The following is an 18,442-nucleotide window of genomic DNA, read 5'->3' on the forward strand; positions in this document are numbered from 1 at the left end:
ACTCCACCTCTTTACCAGCACTGCAGCGTGATCAGATAATTCACGCCTCGGTGCTGCAGACAATTTCGTTCACGAATGCAACCGTACCCAGACCATACTAAGCCTAATACACTTTAGACTTACCCATGGAAAAGAACAGACCCCATAGCATATCTTCATGTTTTGGGGACAAGGGCAGTAGTTACTACAGCATTATAAAGTGTAGGTCTGTATGTCTATGTTCTAAGAAATGTTTGCATTTTTGATGCCTAACTGGTGTAAGAAACCACAAAAACAGAACATATGAACATCTTTCTCTTCTCCTCTTTCTAAAAAGAGGGCTTGAGGGACTATATCTTACGCAAACCTTGTGTAATGCTCACTTGAACAGTCGAGGCTCTTGTGTACAATGTTTATTTGACCAGGTAAGGATTTATATTGTATTTTCAATGAACATCTGAAGACCTTGCTGTGACAGCCCAGGTAATACAAACCTGTGTTTCCGGCAATCACATAAGCATGAAAGTACATGTCAAAAATTAGTCATTCATGATGGCATGATTTAGATCATGTCAGCACCTGAGAAGGTGTAGATAAAAGCAGGAACTCTTGCGTTGCTACCAGGAGCTGCTCAGCATGTACAACCATTTGTGAAAGCTTTCTCAGGAAAACATTTATGACACATTGTGATAGCCACCCTTGGTTTTGTCTGCTAGTTTACTTGATTATGTTATGTTATTTCCCTCAGCAGAAACAGGGCAGGGAACATTCTTAATGGGCCAGATAGCATTTGCTTCCTCAGTAGAGCCCATCTTTTGCACTAATCAACAGGTCTGTTCTCTGTCATGCTAAACTCCATAGACAAGGCCTGTTGTGACTTTACCAGCACAGCGCACCCTTACATGCTTACTTTCTCTAAATTCTTACATGTAAAATAACAACAGTTCCTGCTCTGGGCCTCTACATACAAACTGTGCTCATGCATTCAGACGTCTTATGAAATACATGCAGCTGTGTAAAAAGCATCCCCTAAATGCAATCGGTCAGTGCTGAATCTTACCTGCACTGGCGGTGTACTGCAGGCTTCCCCTCTTTCTGAAGGGGGACGTGGGTTTCTGTTTACCTGGGGGCAGCTTCGACGACATTTTGCCCTGTGTTTGTATGGAGACAGCTGAAATGTTGGTCAGCAGGCACAGAGGAATCCTCAGCAAGAGAGGAACAGAAGGAGAGAGGGAGAGAGAGAGAGAGTCCGCAGGGGATTTCAATGCAGTAAAGGGGGGGGAGTGGGGGTGTTCCAGAATGAGAGAGTCCCCCCATTCCAGTGTTGTGGAGGGGCACTGGCTCCTCCCTCGCCTCCCTTCACCCACTCAAAGGCTGGCGCATGCTGCAGGCATGCTGTCACTCCCCTGTTTCCTTGGCAACCACCGAATCAGGTTGTACAAACCGCCCTGAATTAGAATGTTACTGCGAGTGGTAGTAGGCGCACTGGCTTTTGAGCAGTAGATGTGTACGAGAGCAGGAGGTGAGCATGAGAGCACAAAAGCAACAAGGCTGATGGCAACACTCTCAGTGTCTGTCTCACCAGTGACAGTGCGGTCATGCGGGAGGACGTGACAGTGAACATTTCCTTGACTGCAAGCACACATAGCAGGACGCTGGCACAGAGCTGACCGTACAAATTAGTCGGCCAGAAGTGATGGCCTGACTTGCTGGATTTATGGTGTTACCAAGGTGGATGGCATGTGATTTGAGCCACAACCTATAAGATTAGAATTAGTCTGCAAAACTGCCTGGTTTGGTGCACAGTCAGGCATCCAGTGCTGAGCGTGTGCCTAGTCTTTTAGCATATGCACACATGACATGAAACACGCTGGGCTGAGTAAGGAGGAGAGGATCTGAATAGAATGAACACCTTCCTGAAATTTAATGAATATATAATTTACACACATCCATTACAAACATTTATTCAGTACACCTACTTTGTATCTACACTGTCCATTTTATCTGATTCCCTTACCATCTGGTGGATTTTGGAGTTCTACAATTACAGTTGGTAGTTCATCTGTTGTTCTGGATCATTTGTTAGGCTTTTTTACCCCATTTATGAACGATCAGGGCCCCCAGTGAAGAGGTTTTTCTTGGGTGGTGGACTATACTGCTGATGAAAATCAAGTCTGCTCTGTTTTGTTGAGGTTCAGGCTCTTTCTTCTTCAGCATAAGGATCTTTATCCATCAGTCATTTTAGAATGATTAGATGTGTTGACATTGGTCAGCGAGCTTATGCCACTTGGTTTGCTCATGCTGCTCACCTCCACCATATGAACAGACTATTTCCTCAAAGGTACAGACTACCTATAAAAAGGAAATCTAAAGAAAATGGACAAAAACCATACCACCTTTTTCAATCCTCTTTGTATTAATGTGATATCTCCATTAAATCTCTATTATCTGTACTTTCAGTATTTGACACACTATGCTTCATATAAAACAAATGAGTTTTGATCAGGGCAGAGCTTGTGTGCATCTACAGAAGATGTGGTTATGAAGAGTTGAGCACTTTCACTTTTCATTATTCATGTTGAGAAGTGTTTGGTGCAGTGCAAGAACTAAACATCAAGGCTGCAAAGATTGTTTTTTCTGCAGAATTGGGCTAGTTTGAAAATGCTGTTGCAGGTGAAAATTGTACAGGTTCTGGGCAGCCTTTAAGCAATCCTTTGGATGACGATTTTTGATGGACCTGGCAACCCTGCCTACTGCAGGTAACAGTAAAAATACAGCATAAAGTCTGAGGATTCTTTAAAAAGAAAAAGAGGTATGATAGGCAGAGTTGAAAAATGTTAATGTTAATGTTAATAAAACTGAACAATAAAACCTTATAATCTTATATTATATCTCTATTTTATTAATATTTAGCTAAACAAAAGGTAAAAATAATATAAAAAGGCAGGGCTGCATCCCCAAAATGAGAATTGCTAAGCTAATTAGTTATTGCCAGAGGTGTTGCTAATTCTACGGTGATGTGTTAACATCATGCCTGATATTCGAAATATTGATTGGCAGGAGCTGCAAAGAGTTTTGTTAGGAAATAATATGCTTATTAAACAGCGAGAAACCCCAATAAAGCTACTGTATAGTAAGTACTGAGTAGCTCATGTCTTACAGTTTTCTTGAGGATAAAGGATGGTTAGGTTAGATAGCTGTTTTCCCAGAAACTACAAAGAATTGACGACTGCAGAGCTATTCAAAGCCACCGTTCCTTTTGAAATTATTTTACAATTCATCCACTGCAAATGAGTTAAACAAATGGGGAAAGTCACTAATATGACTACAGCAATTTAAACTCTAATTACAGAGTATTACATTACTGAAATGCATTACTTTGTAACACGATACCCCCAACATTGTGCAACACACACGTCAATACCATGTTAGTGTCAGTGCAGTGCTGAGAATGATCCACCACTTAAATAATACTGACTGGGTTGCTCTCAGGAGCTCACTGAATTTCAGCACAGCACTGTGACAGGATGCCACCTGTGCAACAAGTCCAGCTGGGAAATTTCCATACTACAAAATATTCCACAGTCAACTATCAGTGGTTTTATAACAAAGTGGAAGCGATTAGGATCAACACTAAGTGGTAGACCACATAAAATGACAGAGTGGGGTAAGAGGATGCTGAGGTGCATAGTGCACAGAGGTCGCCAACTTTCTGCAGAGTGAATCGCTACAGACCTCAAAACTTCAAATGGCCTTTATATTAGCTCAAGAACAGCATAGAGAGCTTTATGGAATGGGCTTCCATGGCCGAGCAGCTGCAGCCAAACCTTACATCACCAAGCGCAATGCAGAGTGCAGAATGCAGTGGTGTAAAGCGCTGCCACTGGACTCTAGAGCAGTGGAGACGTGTTCTCTGGAGTGACAAATCACACTTCTCTGTCTAGCAGTCTGATGGATGAGTCAGGGTTTGGCGGTTGCCAGGAAAAGGGTACTTGTCTGACTGCATTGTGCCGAGTGTGAAGTTTGGTGGAGGGGGGATTATGGTGTGGGGTTGTTTTTCAGGAGTTGGGCTCGGCCCCTTAGTTGCAGTGAAAGGAACACTTAATGCTTCAGCAGACCAAGAGATTTTGCACAATTTCATGCTCCCAACTTTGTGGGAACAATTTGGGGATGGCCCCTCCCTGTTCCAACATGGCTGCGCATCAGTGCACAAAGCAAGGTCCATATATATATATATATATATATATATATAAAAAATAAGGCATCAGTTTGAAGAGTTAAGGGTGAAAAGGGTAAATGCACTGAATTGTTTGGTTATTGACCACTTGACCACTGCTGACAATTAGGTCTTTTTTGTGCTGTGAGCCTGAGAGGGGGAAGATCAGAGATATGCAGATGCCAGCACATATGGAATCTCTCCAGTTGTGTTTAGCAAGGGCCGAACAAAGGCATTATTCTCGCTTGTGTCTGATTGGACAGCCAGTGGCAGTGACAGACTGGCTGAAAAAACATTGGCTGGGCCAAGAGCGTGAGAATTAACATTCAGTTCCAGGACCAGAGGGAGAACATGCTTCACCAGGCAATAGAAAGAAAAACAGGCACTTAACAGTATCTATGAAACTTGGAATTTACTTAATAATATGATATAAGAAACATTCTGCACTGACTAGCCACTTAATTAAGCTTACCTCCTTGTATCTACACTCATTGTTAATTTTATCAGGACCACACACCAGTATTACAACTATTATCATCTATTACAGATTTCAGCCCATCTGTTCTTTTGCATACTTTATTAGCCTCCTTTTGCCCTGTTCTTCAGTGGTCAGGATCCCCACAGGAAAACCACAGAACAGGTACTATTTGGGCAGTTGAACACTCTTAGCACTGCAGTAACACTGATATGGTGGCAGCGTTTTAGTGTGTGTTGCACTCATATATGTGGATCTGACACAGCATTGCTGGTGTAGTTTTTTTAAACACCTCAATGTCACTGCTGGACTGAAAAGAGCTCAGCAACCAAAAATACCCAGCCAGCAGTGTCTTGTAGGCAGCATCCTGTGACCTCTGATGAAGGACTAGAGGGTAAGTAACACAAACTGTGCAGCAGCAGATGAGCTATTGTCTCTGACTTTACATCTACAAGGTGGACCAACAAGGTAGGAGTGTCTAATAAAGTGGACCGTGAGTGGACAGTGTTTAAAAACTCCAGCAGCACTGCTGTGTCTGACCCTAAACCTAACCCTACCAGAGCAACACCCACTAACAACCACCACCACGTCAGTGTTACTGCACCAACCAAATAATATTTGCTCTGTGGTGGTCCTGTGATGGTCTTGAGCACTCAAGAACAGGGTGAAAAATGGCTAATAAAGTATGCAGATAAACAGATGGACTAAAGTCTAGAATTGTAGAACTTGAAAGTGCACCTATATGGTAAACTGACCTTACAAAATGGGCAAAGAGTGTAGATACAAGCAGGTTTGCTTACTGAAGTGGCAGGTTGGGGTACTTCTATAAGCAAATGCTGTTAGAAGTGGGTAAAATCACAGGAAATATTGCAAACGAAAATGTGCAGAAAAATGAAAGGAAAAAAATACTCTAAACAGTGACGTTCTGAGACACAGACACTTCTGATCCAACAGTTTACTCACTGAGAAACAAATAAGCGTGCAGTTATAAATATGAAGCGCTGCTGAAGCTGTGGCTCCCTCTTGTGGAAGATATAAAGGGAAAGGAGTGGAATAAGAGAGAGAGATTGATATGTAGTGTAACAGTAGTGGAACAGGTCTTAATGTGCAGTCTATGCAAGGACCATCATGTCTTGACATATCATTTTCATCACACTCTTTAGCTGCAACCATGCCTCCAACATTCTAACCTTGAGGGTGAAACATTTCATACATGACACATTACAGTGAAAAAGAGCCAAACCCACAGATTGCTATAAAGGCAGTTCATTTTTGGCAGGAACAGTTATAGCTAATAGAGGTCCCTGACCACATAATGTTACTGCAGTAGAATAATTTGTAAAGGTACATTCACTCATTCAGAAACTTGAGACCTAATCGGATAAATCTACATAACCAATGGCTTTAATAAACCTACTCAAAGCTCTGCTTTCAGGACATTCAAAGTTATGGGGTTAATCAGGGTTGCATCTAGTTATAGCAGGGTCTATTGTATTTGACTTCAACTGATGCAAACTCATAAAAATGATAATGTGCCTGCAAGCTTTTTCAATACTTCAATTCATGAGGCATAAAAATGAATTCTTATTAAAATTCTTTGCATGGTTCTTAATAATAAGAGTGTTAGATAAGTATATAACATATTAATGTAGTATTCTATTATGAATGAAGGCTGCATCAATACCAATTCTGGTACCGGGTAGCGCACATACTGTGCTGATTTTCTCATTCTCTTAAAAATTCACCAATACCAACAAAACAATACCCACAGATACCAGCTGTGACATAAGCTGAGTGTATACTGCTGCGCTAATGAACAAACAACTTCAGCTGGCAGTGAAGGAGGGTCTGAGGATCTGCTCACACAAGTGTTACTGACTCTGTGGAGGTTGGACACAAAGTTGCTGGTCCTTTTAAACATTCTGCCCTGGCCATGGCCCTGTTTGTAGCACAGTGTTAGCAACAATGCTCAGTTTCTCTCAGTGGTGAACAGTAACTAAGTAAATGTAATATGTTACTGTACTTAAGTCGTTTTTTTCATGTATCTGTACTGAAGTATTGGGCGACTTTTTATTTTCAGTCCACTACATTTCAAATATCTTACTTTTTACTCCACTACATTATGCAAAATCTCTAAAATCTCTCGTTCCTTTTTGTTTATGTGTGTATAAAAACGTAATGTCAAAGCAGAAGAAGCGTGAAGCAAGAACACCAATCAGGGCACAGGGGTCACTTTGTTTTGAGCCTGTTTTGACCCAGTGCAGCACACGGTTCAACGTCAGCGCAGCAGCGTAAAATTTTGGGAGAGTCTATTCAACCTAAATGATGGAACTAACCTAACTTTGTGTAAATAGAGCACAATATAGAAATATGTCCACATATTCAGTCGTGACAGACGTGTCTTTTTTCTGAGTTTATACAAACATGAATTCATTTTATAGTATAGTTTAGTTTTTGCTAGTTTGTGTTTATGAACAGAGACCTACAGATGCAATATAGTGAAGGAAAACTAATTTGTGAACCTGTGATTAAAGAAAGTTTTTATTAAACTTTAACTTGTAACTAAGTTGCAAATAAATCTGAAGCTGAAACTTTGCTTGTTTGTAAAAAGTGATTAAAAAAAAAAAAAGAAGAAAATTTGATTTGAAAAAGCTGCTGGTGTTCTCAGAACAATGGACTGGTCACCCCCCAGAGTTCAGACCTTAACATCACTGAATTTGTTTGGGATTACTTGGATTGTGATAATCAAAAAAAAAAAAAAAAAAAAAAAAAAAAAAAAATGCAACCAACCTCTAAGACTGAACACAAGAAATGTGGAAAAATATCTATGCAGAGTTCTTTGAAATGGAAGAACAGGAAGAATGGAATCTGCTAGAGTAGACTAGCAGTAAATAAAAAAAGAGTAGACACAATAAAGACTCAGTGGTGGTGAATACTTAGCTTTTGAGCTTTTTTTCTGATGCTGAAAAAAGATTAACTTGCACTTAACGGACATTTTTTGGGGAATTAAATAAATGAAGGATGGTGTTTGACTTTTGTATGGTATTTCTACTGAAAAAGAACTCAGGTGTCACTAGATATTGTTTCTTGCTTCTACAATAAGCACCATTTGAAATACAGGTTGAAAGACTGCAGAAGCTCTATAGAGACTGTCACCTGCCCAGCATTTAAGAGAGCAAACAAAAGCCCCAGAAAGTCCTGGAACTTGGCTGACCTAAAAGGGCAATGTTCTGGGGCTCAGCTGTTACCCAAATTGCTGAGATCTATATTCTGCTCGCTCCATTTTTCCAGTTCTCAAAGCTACAGCCCCTTCCTACACTCTCATCCAAAACGAGGAAGGTAGAAGCATCTGCCATCATAATTAGCCTCTTTGATTTTCCTTCCTCTATGTGGGACTCGGCAGCTAATCTTGTCAACAGCTCAGCAGCCATGATGTGGTGCGAGAGGCAGGGCTGGGGTAGAGAGACCTTAACAAGATTGGCTGTGAGGAAGAGAGGAATACCGTGGTTAGTTTGCTATATTCCCCTGTGAAGCATTTAAGGATTTGAGTCTCCTGCAAGCTGTCACAAGCAATAAGACTGCTTACAGAAAGTGACGTCGCTTTAAATCTCACTGTCAGTGCTTTGCTGACTTCAAGCTACTGCCCACAGAAAAAAGGGATTGGTGACTCCAAACTCAAGAAAGAAAGCTCCTTGACAGCTATGGGTGTCGTAATTGATGTATATCAAGGGAAAAGCTGTAACCTGAGATAATTTGCTTTTCTATTCCCAGCATGAGGTCAATGTGTGCTATTCTGTTTTTAGGCATTGGCAGACAATCACTTGAGAGACTCTCCAATCAAAGCTTTAATGTCAGGACACAATTTTTTCATCGGAACATGAAGTACTCAATTTATAGTAGAACTATAAAATTAATAACACACTAACGACACAATTTAGGCCAATTTTGTTTTCTCAAATATCCTTGATTGCATGTTGTGACATATCAGACATTCTGATATCACTGCATGTTGTAGCTGACTATGGATGTGTGAAAGTCTGCAGCACCACAAAATCTGCTCAATAGTTTGCTCGTAAAACTGTTATCATTAGAAAGGAACTGTAGAAATGAAGCTTGGTCTTGTTACAAATAATGCAACCTGGCTTAAATTGAACGGATCAAGAAACAACACAACACTAGGGCCAAGAAATACATTTACACCCTAAAAAGTAGCATCTGATTGTGTGACATACAAAAAGCTGGTGGCTAAAAGCATCTCAGCCTATCTAAAGCTGTATAAATAAACATATATTACATTTTAAATGAATGTAGCCTGATTACCATTCTAAAATAAGCTCTCAGTTAGTGTTACAATCTCATGTTACACCAGTAAAGGCTGAAGAAAACCTGATATGCCTCCATAGTTCAACATAGGAGGCCCTAAAAAGAAAGGAAAAAAGAAGAAGAAAAAGAAATCCAACTTATAATACTGTGCAAAAGTCAGAGACCTCCCTTCTTTTAATTAACTTTAAGTCAAAACGTAAAAAGTACAAGTTATTCATTCTTCCAGGCGATGTTTCTGACAAAATTAGATATAAGATACTTGCATTAGGAAGGCAAAAGTCAAAGTAAGTGAAAAGCCATTGTTTTCTGGACGCCAGGCGTTAACATCATTGAATATGTTTGGGACTACGAGCAGAAAATACAACCAACTTCTAAGACTGAACCTTGGAGGTGTGGAAATTATCCCTAGAGATTTCTTTAAAACTGAAAGCAAGTCTCCTGTAAAGAATGAAAGCTGTAAAGGAGACAAAGGGTGGTGACAATAAATACTGAACATTTTATTTTATATTGTGTGTGTGACCGCTGTGCTATTGTCTGTTAGACATAAGTCTTCTGCTTTTTCCCCTCCCTAATGCTGAAAATGAACCTTTGACTGTTGGCCACTGAGTTCTACATGAAACTGAAATGAAGCATTTCCTTGCTTTCTTACTCACTTTAGCCAAAATAGTATGCACATTTTCCATACAGAAATGGGAGCAGGTGCACAGAGTTCCTGAATAATCACTGTCAATAATAATTCACTGTCAGCAAGCAAAACGCTAGTGCAGTACTTGTAACGCTAGAAAATGAGACCCACTAACCTATCCAATTGCCCTCCATGTATAAGGTTACATAACCCATGAACCTAATTCCTTGCAGGGTGTACATGTGTATATATTTAAAGGGGGCAGCTGTACACACACACACACACACACACACACACACACACACACACACACACACACACACACACACACACACAAAATACCTTTCATGCCTTCACCTTGATGCCTTTCTGAATCTGAACAAAGCCAAAGAATTTACTCATTGATCATGTTTTTAATAATACAATACTTATTATGGCACTAGCACAAATCTACAGTTGCATTTTGACCTTTATGAGAGAAGAATGATTGCATTCCCATATTTATTGCTTCTGTGTAAAACAGAAAGTAATAGGCATGGGTGATATGGCAAATATTCAACATCACAAAACTTCAAATTTCATCATGACATTTATCTTTTGAAGTTTGATAAGTTGGAAGAGACCAAAATATTCACATTCCAAAAATATTATCAAAAACAATGGCTTGTATTTAATGTTTCACATACTGCACTGTATTAAATCAAATTAAAAAGGCCTAATTCGGCCTTCTTTGCAATGAAACATGTTGATCAGTGTTCTTTAAGCACTGATAACATCTAAGATATTATCAGTATATTAGACAAAATCTAAAATCTGAGAATATTGTGATGTAATATAATTTAACACGTTAACTATAACTATCTTCATACTGCCCACCCCTAAGGCATAATCTCCTTTAGTTCACATGAGAGGGTTAGGATAAGGACGTACTAAACATGACCTCTTTACCACCACATTGGTCAACCCAGTCTTCAAGACCAATGCATCTTCCAACCATATACCTGCAGAAAGCATACTATCACCCACAAATTGCGCAGAACATTGTGGTTCTGCAATTGCATTAACCTCCAGGAGACTTACAGGGTTCTGTCTTGACGAGAGTGTAGATCTGACATAATTGGATTCAGAGATCCATGCATATGCTCGTTGACAGATGACCATCTCCATAGTTATCTTTGGTCTATAAAAGCTAAAAACAACCATCTAAAATGTCAGGTGCAAGGTCTCCCACAATATCAGTGATACAGGACATACTGGACTTTCATCCTTATTTTAAAACCTTCACTTATGCCCTGGTTAGTCAAGCTAATTGGATTGGCTGGTTCACACAGGAAGATCAGTAAAACCCTCCCCAATCCTGAACTAAGGCATTAGGCTTGACAGGGAAGAATTAGAGAGGATAGACCTGCAGCTCGCTTTTGGCGTTTCAGCACTCTCCATCTGATTGTTCGCCTTGAGGAGAGTCGGGGCGCATCAGCCTCAACTAAAGCAAGTTTACGGACACTCTGCAGAACCATTTCCTTGACCAGGTGATCAGGAGCACCATATTCGTATCCATTTCGCCGCCCGCTAAAGCGCAGGGAAAGCCGGCAAAATTTTTATCCTTCAGGAGCTTGACAGGGAAGGGGAAGAGGAAGAAACATGGGTAGCGGAGCAAGTGCTGAGGATAAGGAAATGGCCAAGAGGTCCAAAGAGCTGGAAAAGCAGCTCCAAGAAGATGCAGATAAGGAAGCGAAGACAGTCAAGCTCCTGCTGCTGGGTAAGCACTCCAGTCATCAGCAAGACTCTTGTCACTTTAATGTCCATTAGGACTGTGATTAGCAATTCTCTCGTGAAGTCGCTGCTGCAAAAGTTCCGAAACGTACTGAACTTCAGCTGCTGACAGATCTTCTAAAGGTCTGCATCCCATCTGAATACTTGCAGAAAAGAAAATTTGGCTTTGAGTCTTTTACACATTTTCTTGATATTATCTTCTCAGTCAAACATCCTCATCAGCGCGAGCAATACTTAGATATTTGAACAAAGAGTTTTTGGCTGTTTGGCTTGTGTTCTCTAAACTGATTTTCTGAAATGCTAATGGAGGGGAAGTTCTGTAACAACAATTGGGTCTAGTCTGATTAAGTTGTACCGAGTTGACTGATACAACAATTTGAAAGGAGATGCATTGAGTAATATTCAAAGATGTTTTACTTTAACAAGTATCCATTTTGCAAGCACACACCCACTAATCTTAGTCCTGGACCTTATATAATTTTCACTGGAAAACCACCAGGAACAAGCATACTTTAGTCTTGGCTTAATCTTGAAGATCAGCTAAAGATACTAGTCGCACAGATTGTGCCTTAAACAATTTGTAAGCAGTGCAGCTCGCTTTCAGTAAGGATTTAAACCAACCAGATGTCCCCTAATTTTCACATATTATTATTCACATTTGCCATTTTGAGAGAGGGTCTGTTACTAGCATGGTTATCTCATGAGTATAACAATGCATAACATTAATTACCACAATGATTCTGTTCCTCCAACACATGGTGCAACACATGGTGCAACACATCACTACAGTTAAAAGAGGGCAGGCAGTGGTATTACCTGTCTGGAATGTTTCATAATTCTATCAGAGGATTATAAGCTTTTAGGGTTTTAGAGGACTTATAGGAGATAAATATTGTCTAACCAAAGAGATGCATATAGGACCATAAAGAAAGCTCCTTTGGCTTACTATACATCTCACAATAGTTAAGGGAATTATAGTTGAGCTAATTACCCAAACATATTTTCACACTACATTATTATCAAAATGTTTATACAAATTAATATATACCGACTGTGTTCATGTAAATGACATCATACTACTTTAGTTTACCCGTGTTCGTTATTCATTGTTCTTGTTGTTATTTGTGGATTCACATTTGCTTCAACTGAAAGTTCAACTGAATTGAGGGTTTTATTGCTGTAAATTTTTTTTTGTCTTTACAAACCCTCCACAATGATATCTGCTTAAAAGATCGCAACCTGAAGGCCCATGACATTTGTCAGTGAGAACAGAATCCGATTACTCTGATGATTTAAGCCAAGATCCTCTTAAGCTTCCGTTCAGCCAGTCTCACAGAAGTCCAGTGTAAAACAAAGAGACCTGTGACAGTCAGTATTCCTATCACTCATAAATATAACTGTTTATCAAATTAGTTGTCAGTTTGCCGACTACGAATTTCTGAAAATACAAAAAGGATGGAGCATGTAGAAAGCTGGCCTAAAAAGGTGCCAAAAGGGTTCTTTGTGTGATGGCATAGAAGAATCACTTTTCAATGGGTGGTTCATTAGAAAGCCATAACTGTAAATGAGAAGTGAGAGGGAAGAACCTTTTCAAAGTTAAAGGTTCTAGAAAGAACTTTTATATTACATATATAAAAAGGTTCACAGATCTCTTTTGCAAATATGGTTCATCAGGGAACTGGAAGTGTCTCTTCTTTGGCAGAATCCCTTCTGGCACCCTTTTATTATTTAGATATTGAACTACATTAAAATGGTGAAACGCTGATTCATGGTCAGTACATAGTCTCTTATAAAAGGAAAAGCCTATGCTAGGAAGATAGCCATGAGGTCAGACTTTACCTGTTGCCCTTATAATCCTCTTTGAGCTCCATTTCACTACCATTGTGCAAATGTTTACAGCCTACCTTATAATTGTAAAAGCCCTTATTGTATAAAAAGTAAAAAATCTTACAAAGTCTTACAAAAAACGAGAGATGGTGCTTGGAATAAATGTGAGGAAAAAAAAAAACATTGTCCAGTAGTATGCGTCAATATAATGTTTTCTAATTAGAAGATGAAATTAAGCCTTGCAGACTAAACACACAACAAAGCTCACATGGGATTTGTGTGACTGTCTTTGGATTCAAACTAAGTCTTTCCGATATCTGTTGACTTCATAGCACCAATTTCTTTCTCTACTAAGAATCTGTACAGAGCAGCAGCAATGGTTCTTAGAGTGTGAAAGTCAGGTAGTATAAAGCTGTTCCCCAGCTAATCTGGACAGTGAACTAAGCCGATGAGCAATCAGAATGGCACCAGCGATGACGCAGGTCCACTTAACATATCACCAAGACTGCTGTTCACTCAAGAAGTCATGTCAGAGTGACTGTTGCCCGGGAGATGCTGCAGTCCCGCCCCTGACCTGGCCTGACAGTGACACCCAAAAGAATCAGAAAGTCAGTGATCTCTTGAGACGCTTTCAGTACCACAAATCCAATTAGGTCATTTAATAAGCAGGTTACGAGTCTTCCTCCTGACCTAAACATCACTGGCAATCCAAAGGTGCTTCCATTAAAGGCTTACCGGGCAATTAATGCTGACCTTAAAATGGTCATTGTTGTGAACTGAATGTTCAGGAATGTAAATGTCAATGGAAGTAAAATACTGCACATTTAGGTGTACAATAATTTACGTAAAACGGTTCAGACTATGTATTAAGAGGTCAGCCATGACTTGGAAAACAGAAGATTATTCTGACCTTACTTTGCGGTTTGATGCTTCTTCATTGTCTGATTTTCTGTACGCAGGTGCTGGTGAATCAGGGAAAAGCACCATTGTAAAGCAGATGAAGTGAGTACATTTACTGAAGTAGTGCTGAAACAAAAAGATAATAGTATACACTTATTATATACTTATCATTTAAAGGTATATTTATAAGCAAATTCTATTTACTGTATAGTACAGTCTGTACATTCACATTCTGTTTTACTATTACTATATCAAAAGACACATAACAAAAGTGGAAGCTTTGTAATATTTATCTGCCGCCACCAGACGGCAGTAAATAAGTTTATGCTCAACACATAATATACAAATGTGAAAAGAATTATTCACACAAGGGAAGTGAAACATATATATGCTAACAGACCAATAGAAATAGTCTAAAATGGCATCTTGTTACTTTACTTGGTCTCAAAATGTCAATAAATATGTCCCTAAATAAGAATCATGCAGATCACACATATGCATGTAATTTGGTACACCATTGCAGATGTATGGACTATTTTTAAGTTTTTAAAAAACATTTAAAAATTACAAATATTACAATTACTAAATATTACAGATTACTGATATTGACCTTTTTTCACTTTTTTAATCAGAAAAAAATGAGTTTGTTAGTTTTAACTTTTGAAATGCTTCATCTTACTGATTTCCTCATAAACTATATCTTTAACACTAGACATCCCTGTTTTCATTCCCCCCACCCAAAAAAGCATTACATTTTAGTTATTTAAATTTACATTAGAACTTTACACATGTTTGCTCTTCTACAGAATTCTGCATCAAGGTGGTTATACGAAAGAAGAACAAATTGCGTTTAGAGCCATCATCTACGGTAACATCCTGCAGTCAGCTCTGGCCCTCATTAGAGGCATGGAGATGTTGGGCATCAACTACGGAGCACCAGCATCACAGGTTTGTATCTCCAGACAATTTACAAGCAAATAGTACAATATAAAAGCAAACATAGGGCACAAAGTGCCACAAAACAGTGACAAAGAAATAAACACATTGCTAGCACAGCCATTGAATATAATAAAAAATAACAATCTTGCATGCAGTGGTTTCATGTTTCCCCCTTTCCCTTTCATTGTGTAGGAAGATGGTCAGAAGCTGCAGAACCTGGCGGACTCCACTGAGGACGGAGCCATGCCCCCTGAACTGGCAGATGTTATCAAGAGGCTGTGGAAGGACACAGGGGTGCAGGCTGCCTTTGAAAGAGCATCTGAGTATCAGCTCAATGACTCTGCTGGCTAGTGAGTCCAATATGATGTTGACTTATACATCCCATTTTTATTCTGTCCAAATTTCAGTCCATTGCTCATATAATTAAAACTTGTCAAATGACCTGTAAGGGGAAAAAATAATTTCTGTATTTAAAATAACAACAGTCTCCTACATCTTAAACAAACACAATCCTACTGGATCGTAGAGCTTTGCTCAATATACTACAATGGTTCCCAAACCAGATCTAACGGCCCAGATGGTCTATATAATTACTTAAAGCCAACTTTAAGGAAAAACTAGGCGTGCCCTGAATACCAGGTTGGGGAATCACTGTACTACTTAATTAACTTCACATAATGATGATTATGCATTTGTCTGCCTCATTGCATATTACTGGCTAATTGCTAGTCCCTTCTAAAGATTTCTAAACTGGGCATATGAACCCTGTCACCCTGACCACTGCAGAAAAGAAGCAGCTCACGGACCAACACATTCTTTGAAAAAGTGACATCAGTTAAAAGGTTATGTCAGTTAACCCAGATGTATATTTTAAAGCTACCTGTGCGACATGGATAGAATCTGCAAACCTGACTACATCCCCACGGAGCAGGACGTGCTAAGGTCTCGAGTCAAGACCACTGGTATCATTGAGGAGCAGTTTGGCTGCAAAGAGCTGCACTTCAGGTAGGCCACATAAGAACTGAGTAATTGTTGAGGGCACTGATTTCTTCGTGTAACACAGCAACTAAAGGGATGCTTCCTAAAAGAATAAAAATGGAAGCATTGCAAGTATCAAATCAACACGAGGGTTTACCACAGTGGTTCTGAAACCTGGTCTTCGAGTAGCCTCTGCCAACACATTTTAGTGTTTTCTCTGCTCTGACACAAGCACATTCGTTCAAGAAGGGTTTGTTAATTAGCCCATATGTCAGGTGTGATGTGTTAGAGCAAGGAAAGTATCTAAATGTTCAGAAAAGGGGAGTATTCCACAACCAGGACTGTGAACCACTGGTTTAACATAACAGTAACTGGTTCCCATCTCCTTCCAGAAGTAATATTATACTGACCTATGCCTCTTTTGACCTCTTTTCAGGATGTTTGATGTGGGTGGCCAGAGGTCTGAGAGAAAGAAATGGATTCATTGTTTTGAGGGTGTGACCTGCATTATCTTCTGTGGAGCTCTAAGCGCTTACGACATGGTGTTGGTAGAAGACGATGAAGTGGTGAGTACCTTCACTTGCCCCAGAAATCGAGTCCGAGTTTGAGGTTGTAATGAACGTTTAAAAAAAGATCATGCCTCAAATATTATACTCTCTGAACCAAAGAAAGAATAGCTCGGGACCAGCCCGAAGTGGCCTCTTTCTGAGAGATGATTAAGCAGGGCCTGTACAGTCCCTCAACGTACTTCAAGTAGTTAACACTGCCGCTTCTGTGAAAAATCAACGTTCTCGTGCAGAGGACAATCTATGCCATTAAAAATGGCTAGAGTCAGAGCCAAAGCCACCTGTACCTGTTTTAACACGTGTCTTTGAGGGAGAAAGGAGGGATTCACCAACACATTTCTGTTTCGTATTCAATTTGCAGAACCGCATGCATGAGAGCCTCCACCTATTCAACAGTATCTGCAACCACAGGTTCTTTGCAACAACCTCCATTGTGCTTTTCCTCAACAAGAAAGATCTCTTTGAGGAAAAGATCAAGAAAGTCCACCTCAGCATCTGCTTCCCTGAATATGATGGCAAGTACAGACTTCTCTTTCAACACTGTTCAGTAGGAGTCTCTTGGATCCCTGTCTTGTTGAGTTTTATCTGCTTTTTTGTCTTTGATCTATGTTCATTTTAGCTAGATGATGTCCATCATTGCTGACACTTCATAGTAGTCAAGTATAAGCACAGTTCTGCAGGGGCATAAGCATTAGGGTCAAACATGATCTTTTGAGTCACAGCCAGTAGTTTTTTTTAAATGACCATGTCTTCTCAAACAGGTCCGAACACATATGAAGACGCCAGCAACTACATCAAGGCCCAGTTCCAGGACCTAAACATGAAGAAAGGTGTAAAAGAAATCTACGCGCACATGACCTGTGCCACTGACACAAAGAATGTTGAAATCGTGTTCAATGCCGTAACAGATATTATCATCAAAGAGAACCTTAAGGACTGCGGTCTGTTCTAAAGGATGCCCTCTTTTTAAGGTAAGTGGATATAATTAAGAATAAAACTAGCTTGTTGAGCAGTTCTGCTTATTAGAAGCAAGAACCTCAATAAACGTACAATAAATGTATAAACATTCAAATAAATACACTAAAATTAACTTCTCTCCCATTTCTGGCCTATTCTTCTAGAACCCCCCCCCACCCCCCCCCCACCCTTCCATCCTTGACCTGAATAAGTGGTATCGCTCTGGTGATTCAGCCAAGGCGATGACAGAGGACTCACAGATGGCATGACAGTGACCTGTACACTAAGGGCCTCCCGGAGGTCAGATGCCCCTCCCAGCTAAATGATATTCTTCATGAATTATAGTCTCTCTTTTCATTCACCATCATACCGAAGCAGCAAGTCACCCTCAATCCAAACAGTCAAGGATCTATCCGTTGTAGAGCTAAATAAATCATCTGTAAATGTCCGAACTGCTTTAAAGTCACTAGGAGGGGCGTTTGAACAGAAAACGAAGAACACGATGTTTTCAAGCTGAAGCTGCTGGTACAGACACCGAGTAGATGCTTTCCTCTGTTATAGTGTCAAAACCTGCCAGATATTTTCCTTTGTGTGTCAAGGACATAAAATGCTAATTTAACCCAGTCTAAGTGCAGCCATATGGTTCTGAGACATCATTGCATGACAACATTACTTGGACTAGCAATACAGCTGTTTTGTTTTATGTAATGTACAGATTAGGATTTCAGTTTCTTTGGAGTGACAAGTAACTTGCATTTGTAACTCAGATTACAAAACCACCTTTGTTTTCAGTGTAATCAGCATGCTAAAGACTGTGAAATATTTTTTTTCCCAGAATAAAATTACTAGGGGAGTGTATTTTGTAAATAAGAATAGCAGAGTGA

General features: G+C 39.7%; 2 protein-coding genes across 2 annotated transcripts in view; one reads left to right on the forward strand and one right to left on the reverse strand.

The window, feature by feature from the left end:
- Positions 1-1,264, reverse strand: part of ampd2b (adenosine monophosphate deaminase 2b) — a 37,075-nt gene extending 35,811 nt beyond the window's left edge. The window contains exon 1 of the mRNA XM_037535898.1: positions 1,040-1,264. Within this exon, the coding sequence (XP_037391795.1) occupies positions 1,040-1,124 (85 nt within the window). The 5' untranslated portion in view covers positions 1,125-1,264. The remainder of the gene's footprint in view (positions 1-1,039) is intronic.
- Positions 1,265-11,001: 9,737 nt separating this feature from the next.
- On the forward strand, positions 11,002-17,586 carry gnat2 (guanine nucleotide binding protein (G protein), alpha transducing activity polypeptide 2). The gene is made up of 8 exons (XM_017721999.2): positions 11,002-11,377; positions 14,178-14,220; positions 14,925-15,066; positions 15,250-15,407; positions 15,934-16,062; positions 16,472-16,601; positions 16,963-17,116; positions 17,363-17,586. Exons 1-8 carry the CDS (start codon positions 11,260-11,262, stop codon positions 17,551-17,553), a joined length of 1,065 nt encoding a protein of 354 aa, XP_017577488.1. The 5' UTR covers positions 11,002-11,259; the 3' UTR covers positions 17,554-17,586.
- Positions 17,587-18,442: the final 856 nt, after the last annotated feature.

The sequence above is a fragment of the Pygocentrus nattereri genome, chromosome 28 (genome assembly GCF_015220715.1).
Source record: "Pygocentrus nattereri isolate fPygNat1 chromosome 28, fPygNat1.pri, whole genome shotgun sequence".
Classification (NCBI taxonomy): Eukaryota; Metazoa; Chordata; class Actinopteri; order Characiformes; family Serrasalmidae; genus Pygocentrus; species Pygocentrus nattereri.